Below are 19836 nucleotides of genomic sequence, written 5' to 3' on the forward strand. Positions count from 1 at the left end.
GCTAGCATTTATGGTTGCTAGGGGCTATATTTTGAAACTGAAATTAACCTTTCTATAAAGAATATAATTTGTAATACAGTCATCTTTGGAAAGGATTTAGAATGTCGGTGATTAAACCACACTGATGTGTCAAAAAATGACAATTGAAAAGCAAAAATGGCGGGCACTTTAAACAAGATTTTTAATAAAGTAAGTGTGACGATACAATTACTATAAATAATTTCATATCGTGTACGTAAATAAATACTTATCAAATAATAAACTTACATTTGTAATTGTATTCACTACACGTTTTAGTTTAGTTGGTTATATGTTAATACAGATGTGATTATAATAGAAATCAAAGATACATTGTCTTTATAGGGTACCAGAACTTATTTATTCACCAGATTTGAATTATTTTAAATTTATCAATGCAAAGTAGCCACCAACTGTGTAAATTTCTGGAGCACTACATTACTATCGATCGCACTATCAGCAATTTGTTTGTTGTTTATCCATATAAAAGCACTTCTTCGTAGAACAACATTTACAGTAAAAATGAGTGCAACAGGTATTTTCGCTTTCTTTTTCACTTGTGTACTAACCTACTCGTTAGGTAAGGAGAAAAAACTGAAACTCGTTCATTGCATACAGTACACTTCCAGCTTTTCCGCCTATTCACATCGACGACGAAGATGAGCCCAGAATTGTTGGTGGCGTCGAGGGTAACAAAGAAGATTATCCTTTCGTGGTGTCGTTGAGAGGCGCAAAGAATAATCATTTTTGTGGTGGCACGCTTATTAACCATGAGTACGTCATTACTGCTGCGCACTGTGTAGTAAGGTAGGTAAAAAAAATAGTTGTCGTGAAGCCATAAAACTCCAGTGATATATTTACAATGGACTCAAAATTTTAATAATAATATTGGGGCGCAGCTTGTCGTTATGGAGAGTGCTATAAAATTTAAATTGGATGAATTGCCAAGGATACGCTGCGTCAGCTTGGAGGTATCAACAAATGTTGGATCTATTATTGTAAAAATTTCACTCGGAATTTATGGCTTTACTGACGTGATGGGACAGAGTGGATTAGGCTTTATGATGATGTACATACACAACATTGTCGAATTTTCATGTTTAGTACTTTCTGTGCCAACACCTAGTAATTTATTTCTTTAATCAGGACGGCTTTCGCCACTAACGCTAAAGAGAAAACAGAGAAACTTTATATTAAATTTGGCCCTAAATTATTTATCTTTTTATTGGTAGTTTATTCACTCAGTTTTCTCCGATTCAATAAAAGCTCGAGCAATATTGAATTCTGCACAATGTAGCCCTGTTGCAGCTTATATTGCTTGATTTTTTGTTCTCTTCTTCCACAATGTACGTAGAAACGTAGTTCTCCTTCTTAAATTCTACTCTGCAGGAAATTACCAGGCTATATATTTTTTAAATTTTGTTAATTTCTCTAGGGTTACATTTGAACGGACAAAGGGAACATAATCTGGGGTTTTCCCATTCGATTTCTTATAGTTTTTTTGGGTACTAGAGCATATTTTAGCTTGGTATCTATGTCCGTTTAGAATCCACCACAATTTTTTGGCCCCAGAGTCTTATTCAGGAGGTTCGAATTAGGAAAAGACTACCTGAAAAATTTCTCAAAAATAAACATGTTTCAATATTTGTGTAATTAAGTTTCTCGATTAGTTGAGTGCGTTTTTGTAGTTTTCGCAATGTTTGAAATTTTGAAGTCTATGGATTTTCGGAAAATATGAACCTTTATGTATTTTTTTGCATTATGAAATTTCAGAATTTTTGGAATTGTCTGGATTTTTGAAATTTCTGATTCTTACTGATGATTTACTAACTATTTACTTCCCTTTTGGAGTTTTCGAGATTTTATTTATTTAAAAAAATTGTTTGAAATTGTTACAATATTTAACACTTCAATAGATTTTTGAAATTTTTAATTTTTATAATTTCTGAATTATTACAACTTTCGTAATTTTTGTAATTTTTAAAATTGCGTCAGTCGCTGGATTTTCCAGAAATATGAACCTTTTTTTAATTTTTGGCATCATGAAATTTTAGGAATGTGTAGAATTTTTTAAGACTTCAGAATTTTTTTTATCGAATTTTTGAAATTGCCGGAAGTTTTGAAATTTCCAAGAGTTACAGTTTTTTACTAATTACAACCCTTTTGGAATTTTCGAATTTTTTTCTATTAAAAAAAAAATGTTTGAAATATTAATATTTGACACTTTGGATTTCTGAGTTTCTAGATTTTTGAGACTTTTGGAAGTTCTGAATTTTATAGAATTTTTAGAAATTTTCAACATTTCAAGCATTTAGGCTATTTGTGGATCTATGAAGTGTTCGATTTCTAATAGATTTTTGCAATTTTTCAGTTTTTACAATTTCTGTATTTTCAAAATTTTTCAAATCGTTTAAATCTCTGCATTTTCGTATTTTTTGGTATTATGAAATTTCAGGAATTTGTAGAATCTTTAAAGTTTTTAGAATTTTTTGGTTTATTGAATTTTTGGAGTTGTCTGAATTTTTGAAATTTCTATGACTGGAGTTTTCGAATTTTTGTTTATTATACCAATAGTTTGATATTTTAAAATTGTTAAAATTTTTGACATTTTTGAAACTTCTGAATTTTCTTGGATTAAAAAAATACAATTTCAAGCATTTGAATTTTTGTGGAATCTGTGGAGTTCTCGAATTTCTATTTTTCAATAGATTTTTGCAATTTTTTGTATAAAATATATATTTATAATTTCTGAATAATTATGACTTCTGTGATTTTCGCATATTTTGAAATTGCTTGACTCTCTGGATTTTTGGAAAATATGAACCTTTTTTTCACTTTTGACATTACGAAGGTTCAGAAATTTGTAGAACAGTTAATGTTTTAGAATTTTTACTTCCCGAGCGTAAGCAAAGGAAGTATTGTAATCGAGTCCGTCGGCCGACTCTCTACTTTTACGTTTTCTCGATCTTTCATGACCCCTAGAAGACGAAGAAATAGGTCTCCCATTTCCGTCTGTCTGTCCGTCTGTCCGTCTGTCCGTCTGTCCGTCTGTCCGTCTGTCCGTCTGTCCGTCCGTCTGTCCGTCTGTCCGTCTGTTGTCACGGATTTTTATTAGACAGATAATCTCCGAAAGTACTCGACCGATTGTTGTGAAATTTTGTACTTATATTAAGAATATCATGTAGATGGTAAAACGCTAACCAAAATTTGTCGAATCATCCCCACCACTAAAGCGATGACGTCACTTCAAAATTGTACATAGTAAATGGGTTTTCAATTGTATAAAATAACATAGTCCTACACATGTAGTTTACAACTCTGAATCGACTTTTCACCCGAAACGTCCAGATTTTTGGAAAAAAAATCAAAATTATAAAACAACATTTTGAAATTTAATTTTTAATCTGCTAACCAGAATGCTTTGAAATGTTGCAGATGTTTTAAGGCTATAAAGAGCATCATAAATCTTTAGTCAAAAAATATTTGCTTATCCCCTCCAAAAACTTGATGACGTCAGCTCAAAAGTTTGTGGAATAAATCATATCTAAAATGTACAAAATATGATGAGTCTGTACTTGTGAACTATCACTCCATTAATATTTTTTGGATTTGCATATACAGGGTGACTCAAAAAAATTAATGAATGCGTAAATATATTTTATTGATTTAATCAGGAACTACAAAACCGAATGCTCTGAAATCTTGCAGATGTTTTAAGGTCATAAAGAGCATAATAAATGTTTAGTCAAAATATATTTGCTTATCCCCTCCAAAAACTTGATGACGTCAGCTCGAAAGTTTGCCGAATAAATCATATCTAAAATGTACAAAATATGATGAGCCTGTACTTGTCATTTATCACTCCATTCATATTTTTTGGATTTGCATATACAGAGTGACTCAAAAAAATTAATGAATGCGTAAATTTATTTTATTGATTTAATCAGGAACTACAAAACCGAATGCTTTGAAATCTTGCAGATGTTTTAAGGTTATAAAGAGCATAATAAATTTTTAGTCAAAATATATTTGGTTATCTTCTACAAAAAACTGATGACGTCAGCTCAAAAGTTTTCCGAATAAATCGTATCTAAAATGTACAAAATATGATGAGTCTGTACTTGTGATTTATCATTCCATTCATATTTTTGGATTTGCATATGCAGGGTGACTCAAAAAAATTAATGAAGGCGTGAATTTATTTTATCGATTTAATCAGGAATTACAAAACCGAATGCTTTGAAATCTTGGGAATATTTTAAAGTTATTATAAGCATGGTAAACTTTTGTTCAAAATGTATTTGTTCATCCCTCCTAAAAAAATTGATGACGTCACCCTTAAATTTTGCTGAATAAATCCTATCTAAAATGCAAAAAATACGATGAGTTTGTACTTGTGATTTATCATTCCATTCATATTTTTTAGATTTTCTTAAGAGGTGGTTCAAAAAAATTAATGAAGTCAATTTATTTTATTGATTAAATTAAAGGCAACACTTATTATTAGTATTACACCCCAACCAACCCAATTTGGTAGACACAAAATTTGTTAAAGGAAAAACTCGGTTGAAACATAAGGGTAGCACGCTTATTTACATCGACTTTAACATTACAGACCTGCATTTGTTTTATGCGTTCACTTGATTCCGCGAATGTGAAATAGACATGTTTATAATCAACCAATTGTGAATTTCACCGTCAAGAATTAAAATAAAACCCAATGTTTTATATAATAAGCAGAAGTCGAAGCAATAAAACCGACGGTCGTTTTGTTTACAGTTTCTGTGTTTGGCTCTCACGTATGCTGTTACGCCTGTCATCTTAAATTAACAATGTTTATACATACACGATTTTCAGTTGCCTCTGATACGTAGGTATACGTGAGTAAATTGTTTCGTTATTTTATTGATTATTACAAATCAATATTCAAACGACCCAATTCATTTTCCCGAAAATTTGAGAATATAATAATTTTATTCTTAGTATTACACTACATCTATCCCAACTGATATACGTGTCCTTGCAAAAATGTTGATGACGTCATCGCAATTTTTTTTTAAATTCCCACTACAAAAATGTAATGAGAAAAAAAACACAATAGGCATGCAGTCGTCAAGTTTCCGACAGCGAGGGAAGTACTGTCTAAACTCTTTAGACCAATTTTTTGGTTTACTGTTAAGTTACAGTTTTTTTACAATTAAGACGCTTTTTTATTCAGAAAAAAATAGTTTGCAATTTTAAAATTCCTAGAATTTTTGACACCTTCGGCGCTTCTGGATTTCTAAAATTTTTAAGTTCCCAGATTTTTGACACTTTTGGACGTTTTGAATTTTCTAGGATTTTTATTTTTTTTTTTAATTTCAAACATTTTGAATATTTGTGGAATTTGTAAGTATTCATAATTTCTGTTTATGTCTCTATATTTTCGGAAAGTATGAATCTTTTTCTATTTTTTGGCATTATGATGGTCCAGGAATTTATACAATCTTTAAAGTTTTTTAGAATCTTCTGGCTTATTGAATTTTTGAAATTTCTGAGACTTACAGATGTTTTACTATTTATGGCCCTTTTGGAATTTTCGAATTATAATGAAAAAAAAAAATTAAATTGTTAGTTAATTTTTGCAATTTTTTAATTTTTATATTTACTGAATTTTCGGAAACGATGAACCGTTTTGTAATTTTTGGCATTATGAAGTTTTAAGAATTGTAAAATCTTTAGAGATTTTAGAACTTTTGTGTCTATCGAATTTACATTCTTTAATAGATTTTTGCAATTTTTCATTTTTTATAATTTCTCAATTAAAACGTCTATATTTTCGTAGTTTTTGAAATTGTTTAAGTCTATATTTTCGGAAAAAATGAACCTTTTTGTATTTTTTCGCATTATGAAGTTTCAGGAATTTGTAGAATCTTTAAAGTTTTTAGATTTTTTGGTTAATTGAATTTTTGGAATTGACTGAATTTTTTAAATATCCAATTTTACCATTTATGAGCTTTTTGGAGTTTCTGAGTGTTTTTATTTATTAAAAAAAAATGGTTTGATATTTTAAAGTTGTTAGAATTTTATATACTTTTGAAATTTCTGGATTTTTGGAATTCTGAAGTTTCTAGATCTTTAAGGCTTTGGAAAGTTGTAAATTTTCTAGGATTAAAAAATTATAATTTCAAGCATTTAAACTATTTGTGGAATCTAGAATGTCCATTTTTCCATAGATTTTTGCAATTTTTATAATTTCTGAATATTTAGGAGTTTTGTAATTTTCACAAATTTTTAAATTGCTTCAGTCTTTGGATTTTCGGAAAATATGAATCTTTTTATAGCTTTTGGGCTTATGAAGATTCAAAAATTTATAGAATTAAAGTTTTTAGAATTTTTTGGTTTACTGAATTTTGGAATTGTGTGAATTTTTGAAACTTCTAAGTATTGCAGTTTTTTTATTATTTGCCACCTTTTTGGAATTTTAGAATTTTTATTTATTAAAATAAATAGCAATTTTAAAATTCAGGATTTCTAGAATTTTAAGTTTTTTTAGAAATTTTCAAAATTTCGGGCATTTAGACATTTTTGCAATCTGTAAGTATTCAAATTTCTGTTCTTTAATAGATTCTGCAATTTTTGAAATTGTTTAAGTCGCTGCATTTTCGGAAAATATGAACCTTTTTGTATTTTTTGGCATTACCAAAGTTTACGAATTTGTAGAATCTTTCAAGTTTTTCCAAATTTTTTGGTTTATTGAATTTTTGAAAGTTCTAAGATGTTTTACTATTTACGAGAATTTTTGACACTTTTGGAACTTCCAAATTGGGTAGGAACAGTGGGAATTTCATAAAGATTTTTTAGAAATTTTCATGGTTTCAGGCATTTAGACTATTTGTGGAATCTGCGCAGTTCTCGAATTTTCATTCTTCAACAGAATTTTGCAATGTTTTAATTTTTATAACTTTTGAATTATTAGAACTTTTTTAACTAAGATAATTTGATATAGTCTCAATTCGAAAATTTGCTCAAAATATAAACATGTTTGAATCTTCCTGAAATTAAGTTTTCAAACTAATTTGCCCCAGCTGAGTGCGGGATTTTAAAATTCAATTTTTTTTTCCATGTGTAGCACTGTCATTTTAGTAAATGTCTGATTTTATGTTTTATAGACATTTCACAGTTTATGCAATTATGTCTTTCTGTGTTTGTTGTCTTTCGGTGTCTGTCTAATAAAATAACTGACAGATAATATTCGAAATTACTGGACTGGTAGCTGTGTAGTTGGCAATTAAAATTTATTTGTTCATCCTGCCAAAAATTTTAATTACGTCATCAAATTATTGGCGGGGATGAACAGATAAATTAAAATAAAAATAAAAAAATTGCACACACTTTTTGCTAAATTTATATTGTTTTAAATAAATTAGTTTCATGTACTTTAACGTATTTTTTTATACAATCACACAAATCCAGCATTTTAGAAAAAAGTACCAGTCACATGATAAGATCGAACCCGCAGCTTTCGCGTTATTTTAATGGCACTTTGACTCTGACAATTTAGATAGGTAAAAGCTCAAGATAGATTCATAAACCACAAGTACAGGAGTAAATTTTGAGGTGACGTCATCAATTATTGCAAAATGTTTGAATAAAATTAACTATGTATCAAGCTTCTTTATTTGTGGTTTAATTTACTCCTATTTTGAACGTTATATGTTAATGTAAAAAAATAAAAAAGTACAGTTTGGTTGACGCACGTAATGACCTCCTTTAAAACCTTGGTAACTTACGTAAGTCCATGAATACACTTCAGTAAGTGTTTTTATCTTAATTAGAAACAGAAATGCACAGAATAAAACATAAATAAAGAACTAGACTGACAATTAGAAAGCCGTTAAACTTGGTTTAAACTGTATAATATGCACATTTTTCAAGTTCTTACCTTGAGTGGCTAAAATTTATTCAACATGAAAGATTTTTTTTTTATTCATTCTGGAGAATATTTCAGGACTTCTTAAGCTTTTTTCCTTTTTATTTTTTTTTTTTGATGGTCTTATGTGGAAAATTTAGTTTGGCGTGACGTAAAATTAACTTAAAATTGTGCCCTAAGCCGACATACAACTTAAATTTTTTTGCGAAAACTAGGATAAACGATCAATGCTGATTTATAGACCACAAGTACAGGAGTATGTTATGTTACAAAATTTAAATAGCTTTATCATATGAAATTTTGAGGTAACGTTATAAATTGTTGGTAGAGATCGATATTTCTGGCTGATTCCAGCGATAATTTCCAGTGGACACGAAAAATACGTGGTTATTGGCAGCGACTCCCTGGACCGAGGTGGAACCCTTCACAAAGTAATCTCCACACATGTGCATCCAGACTACGACCCGAAGTTGGTCAGAAATGACATAGCTATACTACAAATAGAGAAAGAAACGACTTATAAATCTTCATTTCCTGCTAGAATGCAAACCAATTTATCGGATTATGAAAATCCGTGCTACGTAATGGGCTGGGGTTTGACTGAAGCAGGCGGAAACCTATCGAATAAATTTAAAATAGCACCGGTGCAACCTGTAAATCCCAAAAAGTGCGAAGAAGAATGGAAAGAAATGTATAATCCACGTCTAATCTGCACCAGTAGCGAAGGAAACGCGGCGTGTCACGGGGATTCTGGAGGACCTTTAATTTGTGAAAATAAGTTCGCAGGAATCGTGTCTTTCGGCAAACCTTGCGCTACAGGGAAACCTGACGCGTTTACAGCCGTCAGTTGCTACAACGATTGGATTGATTCAAAAATACATTAGCTTGTTTTATTAGAGGAATTTGATGGAGTAGCATAATAAATATAAAACGAAGATAAAAACACACAAGTTTTACTTTTATTACAAAATATTTTTTTTACAGCTTTTTAACAGGTAGGAAAATACATGAGGTTAATATTCACAAATACCAAGCAATATTTCAGCAAGTCCGTTTATTGCAAAAATTTGCATTAGTATAAATTTAATGTATCTTTAACAGTTATGGTCTGACAGCACTATTGTCTTCCCTTATCTCACATAAACATATTTATTGTTTTGTTTTGACTATAATCTGTCAATTTTGCACTATTAAATGGGGGAACGGACACGACCATAACTGTATATTTGGTTGCATAACCTAATTTTTATTTTCTAATTTAAAGATTCCGATCATCGAAAAATATTGTAACAACACGTTGGTTAATAACTAGTTAAGGACGTCTCTTTGATTGCACTAATTTTTGAGGTACAATAAGTTAGAAAAAAACAAGCAAATACCAGGGAAACGAAACAAGTTTGGTTTCGCTTCGGCGGATTTATTACAATTTATATCAAGGAAAGAGTGGCAGAGCTGGAAACTTTGAATACATAGTTCATGTTTTATTTTGTACATTTCCAAGTGTTATTCCGTGTTTATGGCACTGCAATATTGATTACTTCCAGTCTTCTGGGCCTAGTATAGATAACCCTGTCGTAAATCATCTTTCAGGTACCTACTCGGGGGCGGATCGTCTTATAGGGTCAATTCGTTTTCAAACCGGTGTATAATAAACTAATGTAAATTAACATTAGGGTTGCTGCATCGCTTGTAGGGGCTATATTTTATAATTTGTAATCGAGTTATCTTTGGAAAGGAATCAGAATGTCGGTGATTAAACCACACTGATAAATGTCAAAGAATGACAATTGAAAAGCAAAAATGGCGGGCACTTTAAACAAGATTTTCAATAAAGTAAGTGTGAAAATACAATTATTATAATTAATTTGATATTTTGCATGTAAATAGATACTTATCAAATAAATAAAGTAATATTTGCAATTTTATTTCACCACACGTTTTAGTTTAGTTGGTTATAGGTTAATATTCATGTGATTTTAATAGAAATGAAAGATACACTATCTTTATGGGGTGCTAGAACCTATTTATTCAGGATACTTGAATGACTTTACATTTATCAATGCAAAATAGTCACCAACTATATAAACTTCTTGAGCACTAGCTGCACTACAACACTATCGGTCGTAGTAGCAGCAATTGTTTGTTGCTTATCCAGATAAAACAGTTTATCCTATAATAATATTTATAATAAAAATGAACGAAACAGGTATTTTCGCTTACTTTTTCACTTGTGTAATAATCTATTCCTTGGGTAAGGAGAAAAAATTGAAACTCGTTCCTTGCTTACAATATACTTCCAGCTTTTCCTCGTATCTACACCGACGACGAAGTTAAGTTCAGAATTGTTGGTGGCACCGAGGGTAACATAGAAAAGTTTCCTTACGTAGTGTCTCTAAGAGATATAGATGATCGCCATATTTGTGGTGGGTCGATGATTAATGATGAGTACGTCGTTACTGCTGCGCACTGTGCAACAGGGTAGGTATTTTAACAAAACTTAGTCGAAAGTTGTTTCCACATTTTCGAAAAATTATAAAATTTGATTTTGCGAATTTTGTAAATATTTTTAATAATTTCAAAAGTGTGTGTTACAAATCGATGAAAAAAGCAAAATAAGAATGAAAAACGATATTACAAACAAAACTTAGGAGGCACCACTTTATGCACAATCTCGAAATCATATGTGTCCAGCCCCGTAGCTAGAACACTTATTCAGGGGGGGCAAGTTTGTCGACAGAGGGGGCTTCATGTAAATATACAGGGTGTCTCAGAAATAAGTACATTAATTTTAACCAGTGGCAGGACTCGTGAAACGGAACAACTTTTTTATATAGCATTTTTTCGAAAATTCAAGTCGAATTTCGAATTTTCCCACTCATATATTCACGAGCCGTCTATGTTCACCTTAAATAATAACTTAAATAATAACAACACTACAACAATGAAAAAGGTAGGTACCCTACCAACCGTTTTGACACTGACGATCATTTTTATGTCAAGTGTATATTATTAAACGTTGTCTCTTTAAAGTTTGTTTGGCACAGATTTCTAATTTATAGCCGAAATGTGTTGAAATGGTTTTATTTTCAAATCTGGAATGCACCGACATCGTTTTAAGGTACGGTGAAACTCGGGGAAACGGCACCCGCGCCCTAAGAATGTTTTCAGAAAGCCTCCCAAATTGTCGTCTGCCAAACGTGCGCAGTAACATTTTCCAGAATCGTCAAATGAATTTTACCATTTTCAGAATTTTCTTAAAAATTTTGACTTTGAAAGTGAATTTTTTGAAGATGATATTCCCAGTTCATCAAACCACCAATATGTTTTTCGATTCAGGTCGTCGAGTTCTATTGTTCAGAAATTTTTGTGGATTTTTAAGAAATTTTTTCAAAATCCAAATTTTAAATACAGAATTGTAGAATTTTTTTGACCATTTTCGAGATTTTGGGTTACATTTTAACTTCCAAAAGTTATTTTCAGCTTCAGTTCTTGAAAAATTCGTAACATTTTCTGTAATCGCCTAATGAATTCAACGATTTTTAGAATTTTCTTAAAAATTTTGTCTTTGAAAGTGAATTTTTTTAAATTATTATTCCCAGGTCATCAACCCACTATGTTTTTCTATTCAGTTCCTCGAAATATTCGTTATGGAATTTTTGAGAATTTTTAAGCAAATTTTTCAAAATCCAAATTTTCACTACAAGGTTTTCTACAATTTTTTAAACATTTTCGAAAACAACAGGGATTTTTTTAGATTTTTGCCTCCAAAAGACATTTTCAGCTTCATTCCTTGGAAAATTCGTAACATTTTCTGTAATCGTCTTTTCCCATTGCTTTTCGATCTATGAGCACCTGATTTACTCATCTTGTCCCGTTTTTTCTGAAACCAGTTGTAAGTGCGATATTTTTTTAGTATTACACTCATTTTGCAAAATTACACACAACAAGAATTTTGACGTAACTTCTAAATGTCATTTAAATTGTGACACATGCCTACTTGACTAATAAATCATCAAATCCGATTTTTTCAACTCGTGTAATAAGGGCAGTACAGATGCACGTTTTATGTGAAAAATGGCAATTTTACGATATAAAATTACGTGTAGCACAAAAATGTGGCGTGATGGAAAAATTTGGAGAGCAGATTTGAAATCTACATAAAAAACTGCATTCAGTGCACACATTTTTATTAAAGGAGTATTTAAGTTGTTGACTAATAGTTATTAGTGGATGACTGAGGATCCATGGGTGGGTAACCTTGAGTGGGATAAAACTTTAACAATTTTTAACTTGATAATTAAAAAGTTCTTGACAAACTCTATTAAAAAAAGTTGTTGAGTTCGATGAGCTCTATGACTGATTAAAATTAATGTACTTATTTCTGAGACACCCTGTATATATCAATAATACACTCAGAAAACTGCTTTATTTTTTCATTAAAACAGTTGCAAACGTCGTTTTTCCGCTATTAAATTTTGGTAAAAACCTGTCCAAGTCCAAAGAATTGGTACGGTACTTTTGAAACGCCAGAAAAACCAAGTTTGCCAATCTTTGATGCGTCATTGCGATCTATTCAGAGAATGTAGATTCACAAACAGCTGTACTGCATCTAAAAATTCGTATATATTGCCAAATAACATACCCTGTAAGAAAATAGTAGTAGCTACGGGGCTGTATGTGTCAACAAAAGGTCAGTTGTAGACGAGATCATATTTTTGTAATAACCAAATTAAAAACAAATAAATTTTATTTTCCGTTACATTTAGGTCAGAAGGGGTCCCTTAATTTTGGGGACCTGATGCTCCAGCATCACAAGTATATCCGCATAAGTCGTCTCTGCACAGGTACGGACATTGTAAAATATATTTACAACACATTATTAACGGGAAAAGTGGTCTCAGCAATATGCGTAGTGTTTAAAATGTTTATGTAGACATTTGTTTAATTTGAATGAGTTTATCGCCTCAAAAAAGATGACTAAAATTGTGAATAAGCCGCAATTGAACAAAATATTCTGTTCATTCCGGCAAATATTTTTATTTGCCCCATGAAATTGTTGGCAAGAATGAACAGATGAATTACAATAATAAAAAAAATAGCATAAAATTTTATACTAAATTTATGTATGTGTTCGAAAATCGAATTTTGTTTTTTAGAGGTAGACACATATATAAAACTAGTGGGGGACTAAATTTTGAAGTGACGTCATCAAATTAATGGTGACATCATCTGTAAAATTTTTGAGTGGAGTTAATTACATAGGTCGTATGAGAAGGACATGGTTTTATTTGTGGGTTAATTTGCTTTTTGAACGTCAAAAGTTAATGTGGAAAAATAAAAGTTTACAATTAAAATTACCTATTTAACTTTGGTAACTTATCTAAATCTATGAATAGACGTCACTAGGTAAGTGTTTTTATCTTAATTAGAAACAGAAATGCACAGAATAAAGCATAAGTAAAGAACTAGTTTAGTGATTAGAAAATCGTTAAACTTGGTCTATAATATGCATTTTTTTCAAATTCTTAGCTTGAGTAGTGGCTGAAATTTATTCAACTTCAAATATGTTTTTTTAATCTTTTTGGAGATTATCTCAGGACTTCCTAGGCTTTTCCTGGTCTATAAATGGCGATATAAAGTAAACTAACAAGAGTATTTTGTCCTAAATTCAGTGATGTGTCATATTTGTATAATTTTTAAATTTTGGTAGTGTTATGTAGATGGTTTGCAATCAGAGATATGTAAAAGACTAGATACAGATATTTAATGTTCTCGTGGACATACGTTTAAGCCCAAGATGTCACTGTACGTTTATATCTCCCTCTTTTTCTCTAACACGTACAATGGTAACCCGATATCTGAAGGTCTCGCTCTGTACGGCGCAACCAATCAGTTGGCGCAACGTTTGTCGTTGATGCCGTTCTTGTGTTTGTGCCGGTCCCTGTCAGACCAATCAGACTGTGAGTGGTTATGATTATTTATAATTGCCGCCATCAGAACGGGCCAATAACAAGACAACCACCTTTTAGAGAGTGATCGATGTAGCCTACACTTGGCAATCCATAGTACTGGTGCTGATATAGAAAAGGATAGGCGACACAAAGTATTGCTACTCTTAGATCATAGATGTTGGCCCTAGATCGGGAAAGCTATAACCGCATCTGTCTTTTACATATCTCTGTTTGCAATAGTACAAACACAACTTGAAGTGATGCTCTAGAGCGATATGCAACTTAATTTTTTTGCGAAAATCTGAATGTCTAGGGTAAATAATGAAGGCGGATTCATACACCACAAATATCCACAAGTACAAAAGTATGTTATTTGATAAAATGTGAATAGCATTTACCATATAAAATTTTGAGGTAACGTCATCAAATTGTTGATAGAAATCGATATTTTTATTAACTCGTTCTTGCTAACTCCAGTAATAATTTCCAGTGAAATGACAGATTCCGTGATTATTGGCAGCACCTACCTGGACAAAGTTGAAACCCGTGCCAGATCACTCTACGGACATGTGCACCCAGACTACGATAAGCGTACGCTCGTACATGATATAGCTGTACTGCAAATAGACAAACAAACGAGTTATAACTCTTCATTTCCTGTTAGATTGCGAACCAATTTCTCGGATTACGAAAATCCGTGCTACGCGATGGGCTGGGGTTGGACTAAACCACAACCACCATCATCGAATATATTCAAAATAGCGGTGGTGCAGCCTGTGAAACCGAAAAAGTGCGAAGAAGAATGGAAAAGGGCATATTATCCACATCTAATCTGCACCAATAGCACAGGAGACGCGGTGTGTCGTGGGGATTCAGGAGGACCTCTAATATGTGACAATAAGTTAACAGGAGTGGTGTCTTTCGGCAAACGTTGCGCTACAGGGAAACCTGACGCTTACACAGCCATCAGTTTCTACAACGATTGGATTGATTCAATAATAAATCAATCCAATCAATAAATTAGTTTGTTTCATTAGTCGAATTTGATGTAGTTACACAATAAATATGAAACGACTATAAGAATGCACAAGTGAACTTTTACTTTGATTATACTTAAAATACATTTTTACAGTCTTTTAACAGGTAGGAAAATAGATGAGGACAATATTTACAAAAACCAAGCAACATTTCATGACCGCACACCGGCGAGGTTTGGCGTTAAACGTACAGTCCATTTGTGCATCGAACGCATCACAGCAAGTCCGTTTATTGCAAAAATTTGCATTAGTTTAAATTTAAAGCTTCAGTTAATGTATAGTAAACCAAAAGCTATAAGGTTATATGGCCATCTTAAAATTATCCCATTCTGTCGATGTTAATGTTGCAATATGTCAGAATTAGATACGCTCTGGCCCAGTACCGGTGCGACACTTGTGTGGTTGAAAGTCTGGACCCTTTTGTCTTTGTCGGCGTTTCACGGCAAATCGACGTCCAGATGTCGAGACCTTTTTTACTAAGTTAGTTTTCACATATTGTACATATCTAAGTCAGTTAATAAATACCTTCGCTAGTGTTAACATCGTTGGCCTTTTATTTTTCGCACTTTAAATACGCACATAAATTAACAGGTTATGGGCCCAGATTACGTATCGAGTATTGTGCAATTAGTATTTTGAAAAAGTGCAATTAGTGGAATATCAGCGATTAGTTCCTATTCGAAGTTGTGATTTGTAGTTGGTCAGTGTTCAAGTTCGGTTTCGCGGCCAATAGTAGCAGACACATCGAAAATGGATAAGTTCGCGATAGCTAAGTTTAACGGCAACGATTTTGCAGTATGGAAGTTTCAAATGCGCGCCTATCTGCGGTATCACGAATTGTTAGACGTTGTCGAAGGTATGAAAGCTCGCCCTGATTCGGGAGGTACGTCCAAGGAACAAGAAGAATGGGACAGAAAAGACGAGAAAGCTCAATTTGCGTTATCGTGCGCTCTAGAGACGAATGTTGTGCGTCATATAATGAATATGAAGACTGCAGCTGAAATGTGGACACGACTGGTGACTATTTACGAACAAAAGAACAAGACGTCGATTCATATTTTACACCAAAAATTTTATAATTATCAAATGGGACCAGGCGCAACAATTACTGAACATGTTGCTGCTATCGAAGAGCTGGTGAGACAGCTGGAAGATCTGAATCAGAAACCCACCGATGAACAAATAATCACCAAAGTACTGTACACATTACCACAGCAGTATCAGCATATAGCAGCGGCTTTTGATATGCTTCCAGAAAAAGAGCAAACCATGGTCAACCTTCTTCCTCGGTTATTAAAGCCGGAAACAATGAGAAATGGAATGGTCGAGATTAAAAACGACGAAGAAGACAACTCAGCCCTTTACACAAGCAACGGCAATCGGGGACAACGCCAAAATTATCAAAGAAATAGAGGTGGTCGTTATCAAAATCAGCAGCGACAGCAATTTACAAAACAGCGATTTAGTGGGAAGTGTTATAATTGCGGTAAAACGGGACATAGAAAGATCGACTGCTACAAACCCCAAAACACTCAAAACAATGGCCAAGCGAATACAGCATCAAACAGCGGCGCATCGAGTGCGATGATGTATACAGCCGAAACGATGGCTGTCGGTAACGCGGGCGAATTATGGGTCGCGGATTCTGGTGCGAGTAAACACATGACTTTTCGGCGCGACATTATTACAAATTATAGGGAGTTTAGTGCAAGTGAGAGAAAACCGATCACAGTGGGCAACAATGAAACTATTTACGCGGAAGGTGAAGGAGATGTAATGATTACTTCGTACGTTAATGGACAAGCACTGGAGCAAGGCATGAGTGAAGTGTGGTACGTGCCTGAAATTGGGAAAAATCTGTTCTCAATAAGTGCAGCTAGTAATCATGGTGTTAACGCATTATTCAGCAAACACACGTTACAATTGTTTAGTCGTGGCAAAGTGGTAGCCACCGGACAATTGGCTAAAAACGGTTTATTCGAAATGAATATTCGCGCGCGGGCAACGGCAGAGGCTATGATCGCAAGTGCAAGTGCTCAAAACGTTCGAGTGTGGCATGAACGGCTTGGACATGTTGCATTTAAAGTGGTTCGCGAAATGGCCAAAAGTGACGCGATAACTGGCATGAAAGTTATGGACTCGAAAGATAGTGCGGACAATGAGGACACATTTTGTGAAGACTGTGTATACGGCAAGCACGTGCGACAACCGTTCCCGTCCTCAAATTCGCGGGCTGAACGGCCAGGAGATCTAATGCATTTTGACACGATCGGACCATTGAATGAATCGTTAGGTGGTTCGCGGTTCGCAGCTGTATTTACAGATGATTGCAGTGGTACGATCATCGCAGTTCCAATGAAAACAAAGTCCGACGTCGTCGACGCGATGATTAGTGTAATAGCTGATGCAGAAGCGAATGGACATAAAATAAAACGCGTGCGATCGGACAATGGGGGTGAATTTTTGGGCAGTGAAATGAAGGCGGTGTTAACCAAGAAATTTATTAAACAAGAACTGACCACACCGTACTGTCCACAACAGAATGGGCGGGCCGAACGATCTAACAGGACATTAAATGAAATGGTGTGGTGTCAACTTGCAAGCGGAAACCTGCCCCAAGGACTATGGGCGGAAATGATTAGAAACGGGGCTCACATTAGAAATAGAATACCACGTGCCCGTCTCGAAGGGAAAACCCCCTACGAACTCTGGACCGGTCGAAAGCCTGATTTGAGTCATTTGCGTAAAATTGGTAGTACTGCATATGCATTAATTGACGAGTCGAAACGGAGCAAATTTGAAAAGAAGAGCGAACGGCTCATCTTAGTTGGATATGAATTTGAGCAACACGCATATCGACTTTGGCGGCCAGGTACAAAAGTAATTATTAAGAGTCGTGACGTAAAAATTGTCGAATTACCACCAAAAAGACCGCTTCAATTGTTACCTGAAATCGGTACAAATGAAGAACAATCAACACCAACACGAGCGGCGTACTCGAAACGCGTGGTACCTTCAGATGAAAACTCCATCGTAAACAACACCCGGTCTAAGACGAAGAAAAGGATGGAAGAAAAAGATGAAATGACCGAAGTTCAATTTGCAGCCCTCCTGACTGAAGGTGAGAAACTAGTGACTAAAACACCTGAAACTCTCGCAGAAGCGTTAGCCACGAATGATTCGAAACAGTGGGAGCTTGCAATGGCTGATGAATTGGAGTCTTTAGCCAAAAATGAAGTTTGGGAATTGGTGGAGCTTCCAGCGAACAGACGACCAATCCAAAATAAATGGATATTCAAGATTAAAACCAATCCGGACGGCAGCATCAATAAATACAAGGCACGGTTGGTCATTAAGGGATGTTCGCAAAAAGCGGGCATCGACTACGCGGAAACGTTTTCACCCGTTGCACGGTTCGAATCAGTGCGTGTATTGTTGGCCATCGCGACGGCCAAAGATTATGAACTCTTTCAGATTGACGTAAAAACTGCTTTCCTTTATAGTGAACTAAAAGAGGAAATATATATGGTGCAACCGGACGGTTTTGACGACGGTAGTGGCCGTGTGTGTAAACTAAACAAAAGTTTATACGGACTGAAACAGGCACCGTTAGTGTTTCATGAGAAAATGGACGGAGTGCTAAAAGAATTCGGCATGAACCCTACTCGGTTTGACCGGTGTGTGTACGCGTCTGACAATAACGAACTTTATTTCGCGCTGTACGTGGATGATGATCTGGTAATCGGTCGTTCCGTGGAACGTGTCAACAGTTTCATAAACAAACCAAAACTGAATTTTGAAGTAACCGGTGACGTGGCAAACTGTATGCAAATAGTGCGCGATCGTGGGACAAAAACGCTACACTTAAAGCAAACTGCTGAACATTTGGTGCGAAACCCTGTTCACCATCGACGCACCAAACACATCGACGTCAAGTTCCACTACACACGTGACGCCTATCAACGGGGAGAGATTGATATCAACCACGTTGGGACAACGGAACAACTGGCGGATATGTTTACGAAACCGCTAAGCCGTGATAAATTTGCCAATAATTTAAAATTGTTGAATTTACATTCAGTTTAAGACTTATTCTCTTAAGTATTATTTTATTTGTGTGTTCTAATTTTTCTTGTGTTTGTTTATTTAGTTCATCTGACCAGAGCGAGTGGGAGTGTTGCAATATGTCAGAATTAGATACGCTCTGGCCCAGTACCGGTACGACACTTGTGTGGTTGAAAGTCTGGACCATTTTGTCTTTGTCGGCGTTTCACGGCAAATCGACGTCCAGATGTCGAGACCTTTTTTACTAAGTTAGTTTTCACATATTGTACATATCTAAGTCAGTTAATAAATACCTTCGCTAGTGTTAACATCGTTGGCCTTTTATTTTTCGCACTTTAAATACGCACATAAATTAACAGTTAAGTTGTTTACAATAGAAAAGGTTTTAGGGTTGTAATAACCCAAACTTCCCGCCTTTAAATTGACCTTGAAAAAGTTTGAAAGGCTCGCGAAAAATTTAAAAATTCAAAGTTTGGCCTTGGCTGTGATCGTCTGACAAATAGGAACCTACGTTGTGTGCGTTTTTTTTTTTGGTTTTGAAAAATGGCGGGAAGACGTTCTTTCGTACAAGTGCATACACTGCATGTGAGTTGAGAGCGCAAGAAATTATAGACAAAATTTAGGGAGGGGCCACAATGGGACCCTTCCTTAGGAGGAAAAGAAACGAAGAGGGAAAGGGACTCAGCGTGCCCTTCTGGTGACTCCGCAGGGCCAAAGCGTCATAGGTCTTCATTCCCCAAAACCCTCTAGGATTTTATTCACCGAAATATTACATTTCAAACACCTCAAGATATATGAAAGAAAACACCCGCGAATTGACAGACATACACATATGAAAAACGAACAAACAGAA

At 34.1% G+C, this 19836-nt stretch overlaps 2 protein-coding genes across 2 annotated transcripts; both read left to right on the forward strand.

Annotated features, from left to right (window-relative positions):
* The first annotated feature begins 540 nt into the window (after positions 1 to 540).
* Positions 541 to 8860, forward strand: LOC135133581 (chymotrypsin-1-like). The gene is made up of 3 exons (XM_064062030.1): positions 541 to 598; positions 648 to 825; positions 8298 to 8860. The coding sequence occupies exons 1-3, from the start codon at positions 541 to 543 to the stop codon at positions 8812 to 8814; spliced, it is 753 nt and encodes a 250-aa protein (XP_063918100.1). The 3' UTR covers positions 8815 to 8860.
* A 5515-nt stretch (positions 8861 to 14375) lies between these two features.
* On the forward strand, positions 14376 to 14900 carry LOC135133582 (chymotrypsin-1-like). The gene has a single exon (XM_064062031.1). The coding sequence runs from the start codon at positions 14376 to 14378 to the stop codon at positions 14898 to 14900; it is 525 nt and encodes a 174-aa protein (XP_063918101.1).
* The last annotated feature ends 4936 nt before the right edge of the window (positions 14901 to 19836 follow it).

The sequence above is a fragment of the Zophobas morio genome, unplaced genomic scaffold (genome assembly GCF_036711695.1).
Source record: "Zophobas morio isolate AGI-343-1 ecotype UQ-CSIRO unplaced genomic scaffold, CSIRO_AGI_Zmor_V1 ptg000022l, whole genome shotgun sequence".
Lineage (NCBI taxonomy): Eukaryota > Metazoa > Arthropoda > Insecta > Coleoptera > Tenebrionidae > Zophobas > Zophobas morio.

Excerpts from the sequence above, each read along its gene's own strand:
- LOC135133581 (XM_064062030.1), top strand. The coding sequence starts at position 541 with ATGAGTGCAACAGGTATTTTCGCTTTCTTTTTCACTTGTGTACTAACC. Across the intron at positions 599-647 it reads TGTACTAACCTACTCGTTAG|CTTTTCCGCCTATTCACATC; the intron begins GTAAGGAGAAAA and ends GTACACTTCCAG. Across the intron at positions 826-8,297 it reads GCTGCGCACTGTGTAGTAAG|TGGACACGAAAAATACGTGG; the intron begins GTAGGTAAAAAA and ends GATAATTTCCAG.
- LOC135133582 (XM_064062031.1), top strand. The coding sequence starts at position 14,376 with ATGACAGATTCCGTGATTATTGGCAGCACCTACCTGGACAAAGTTGAA.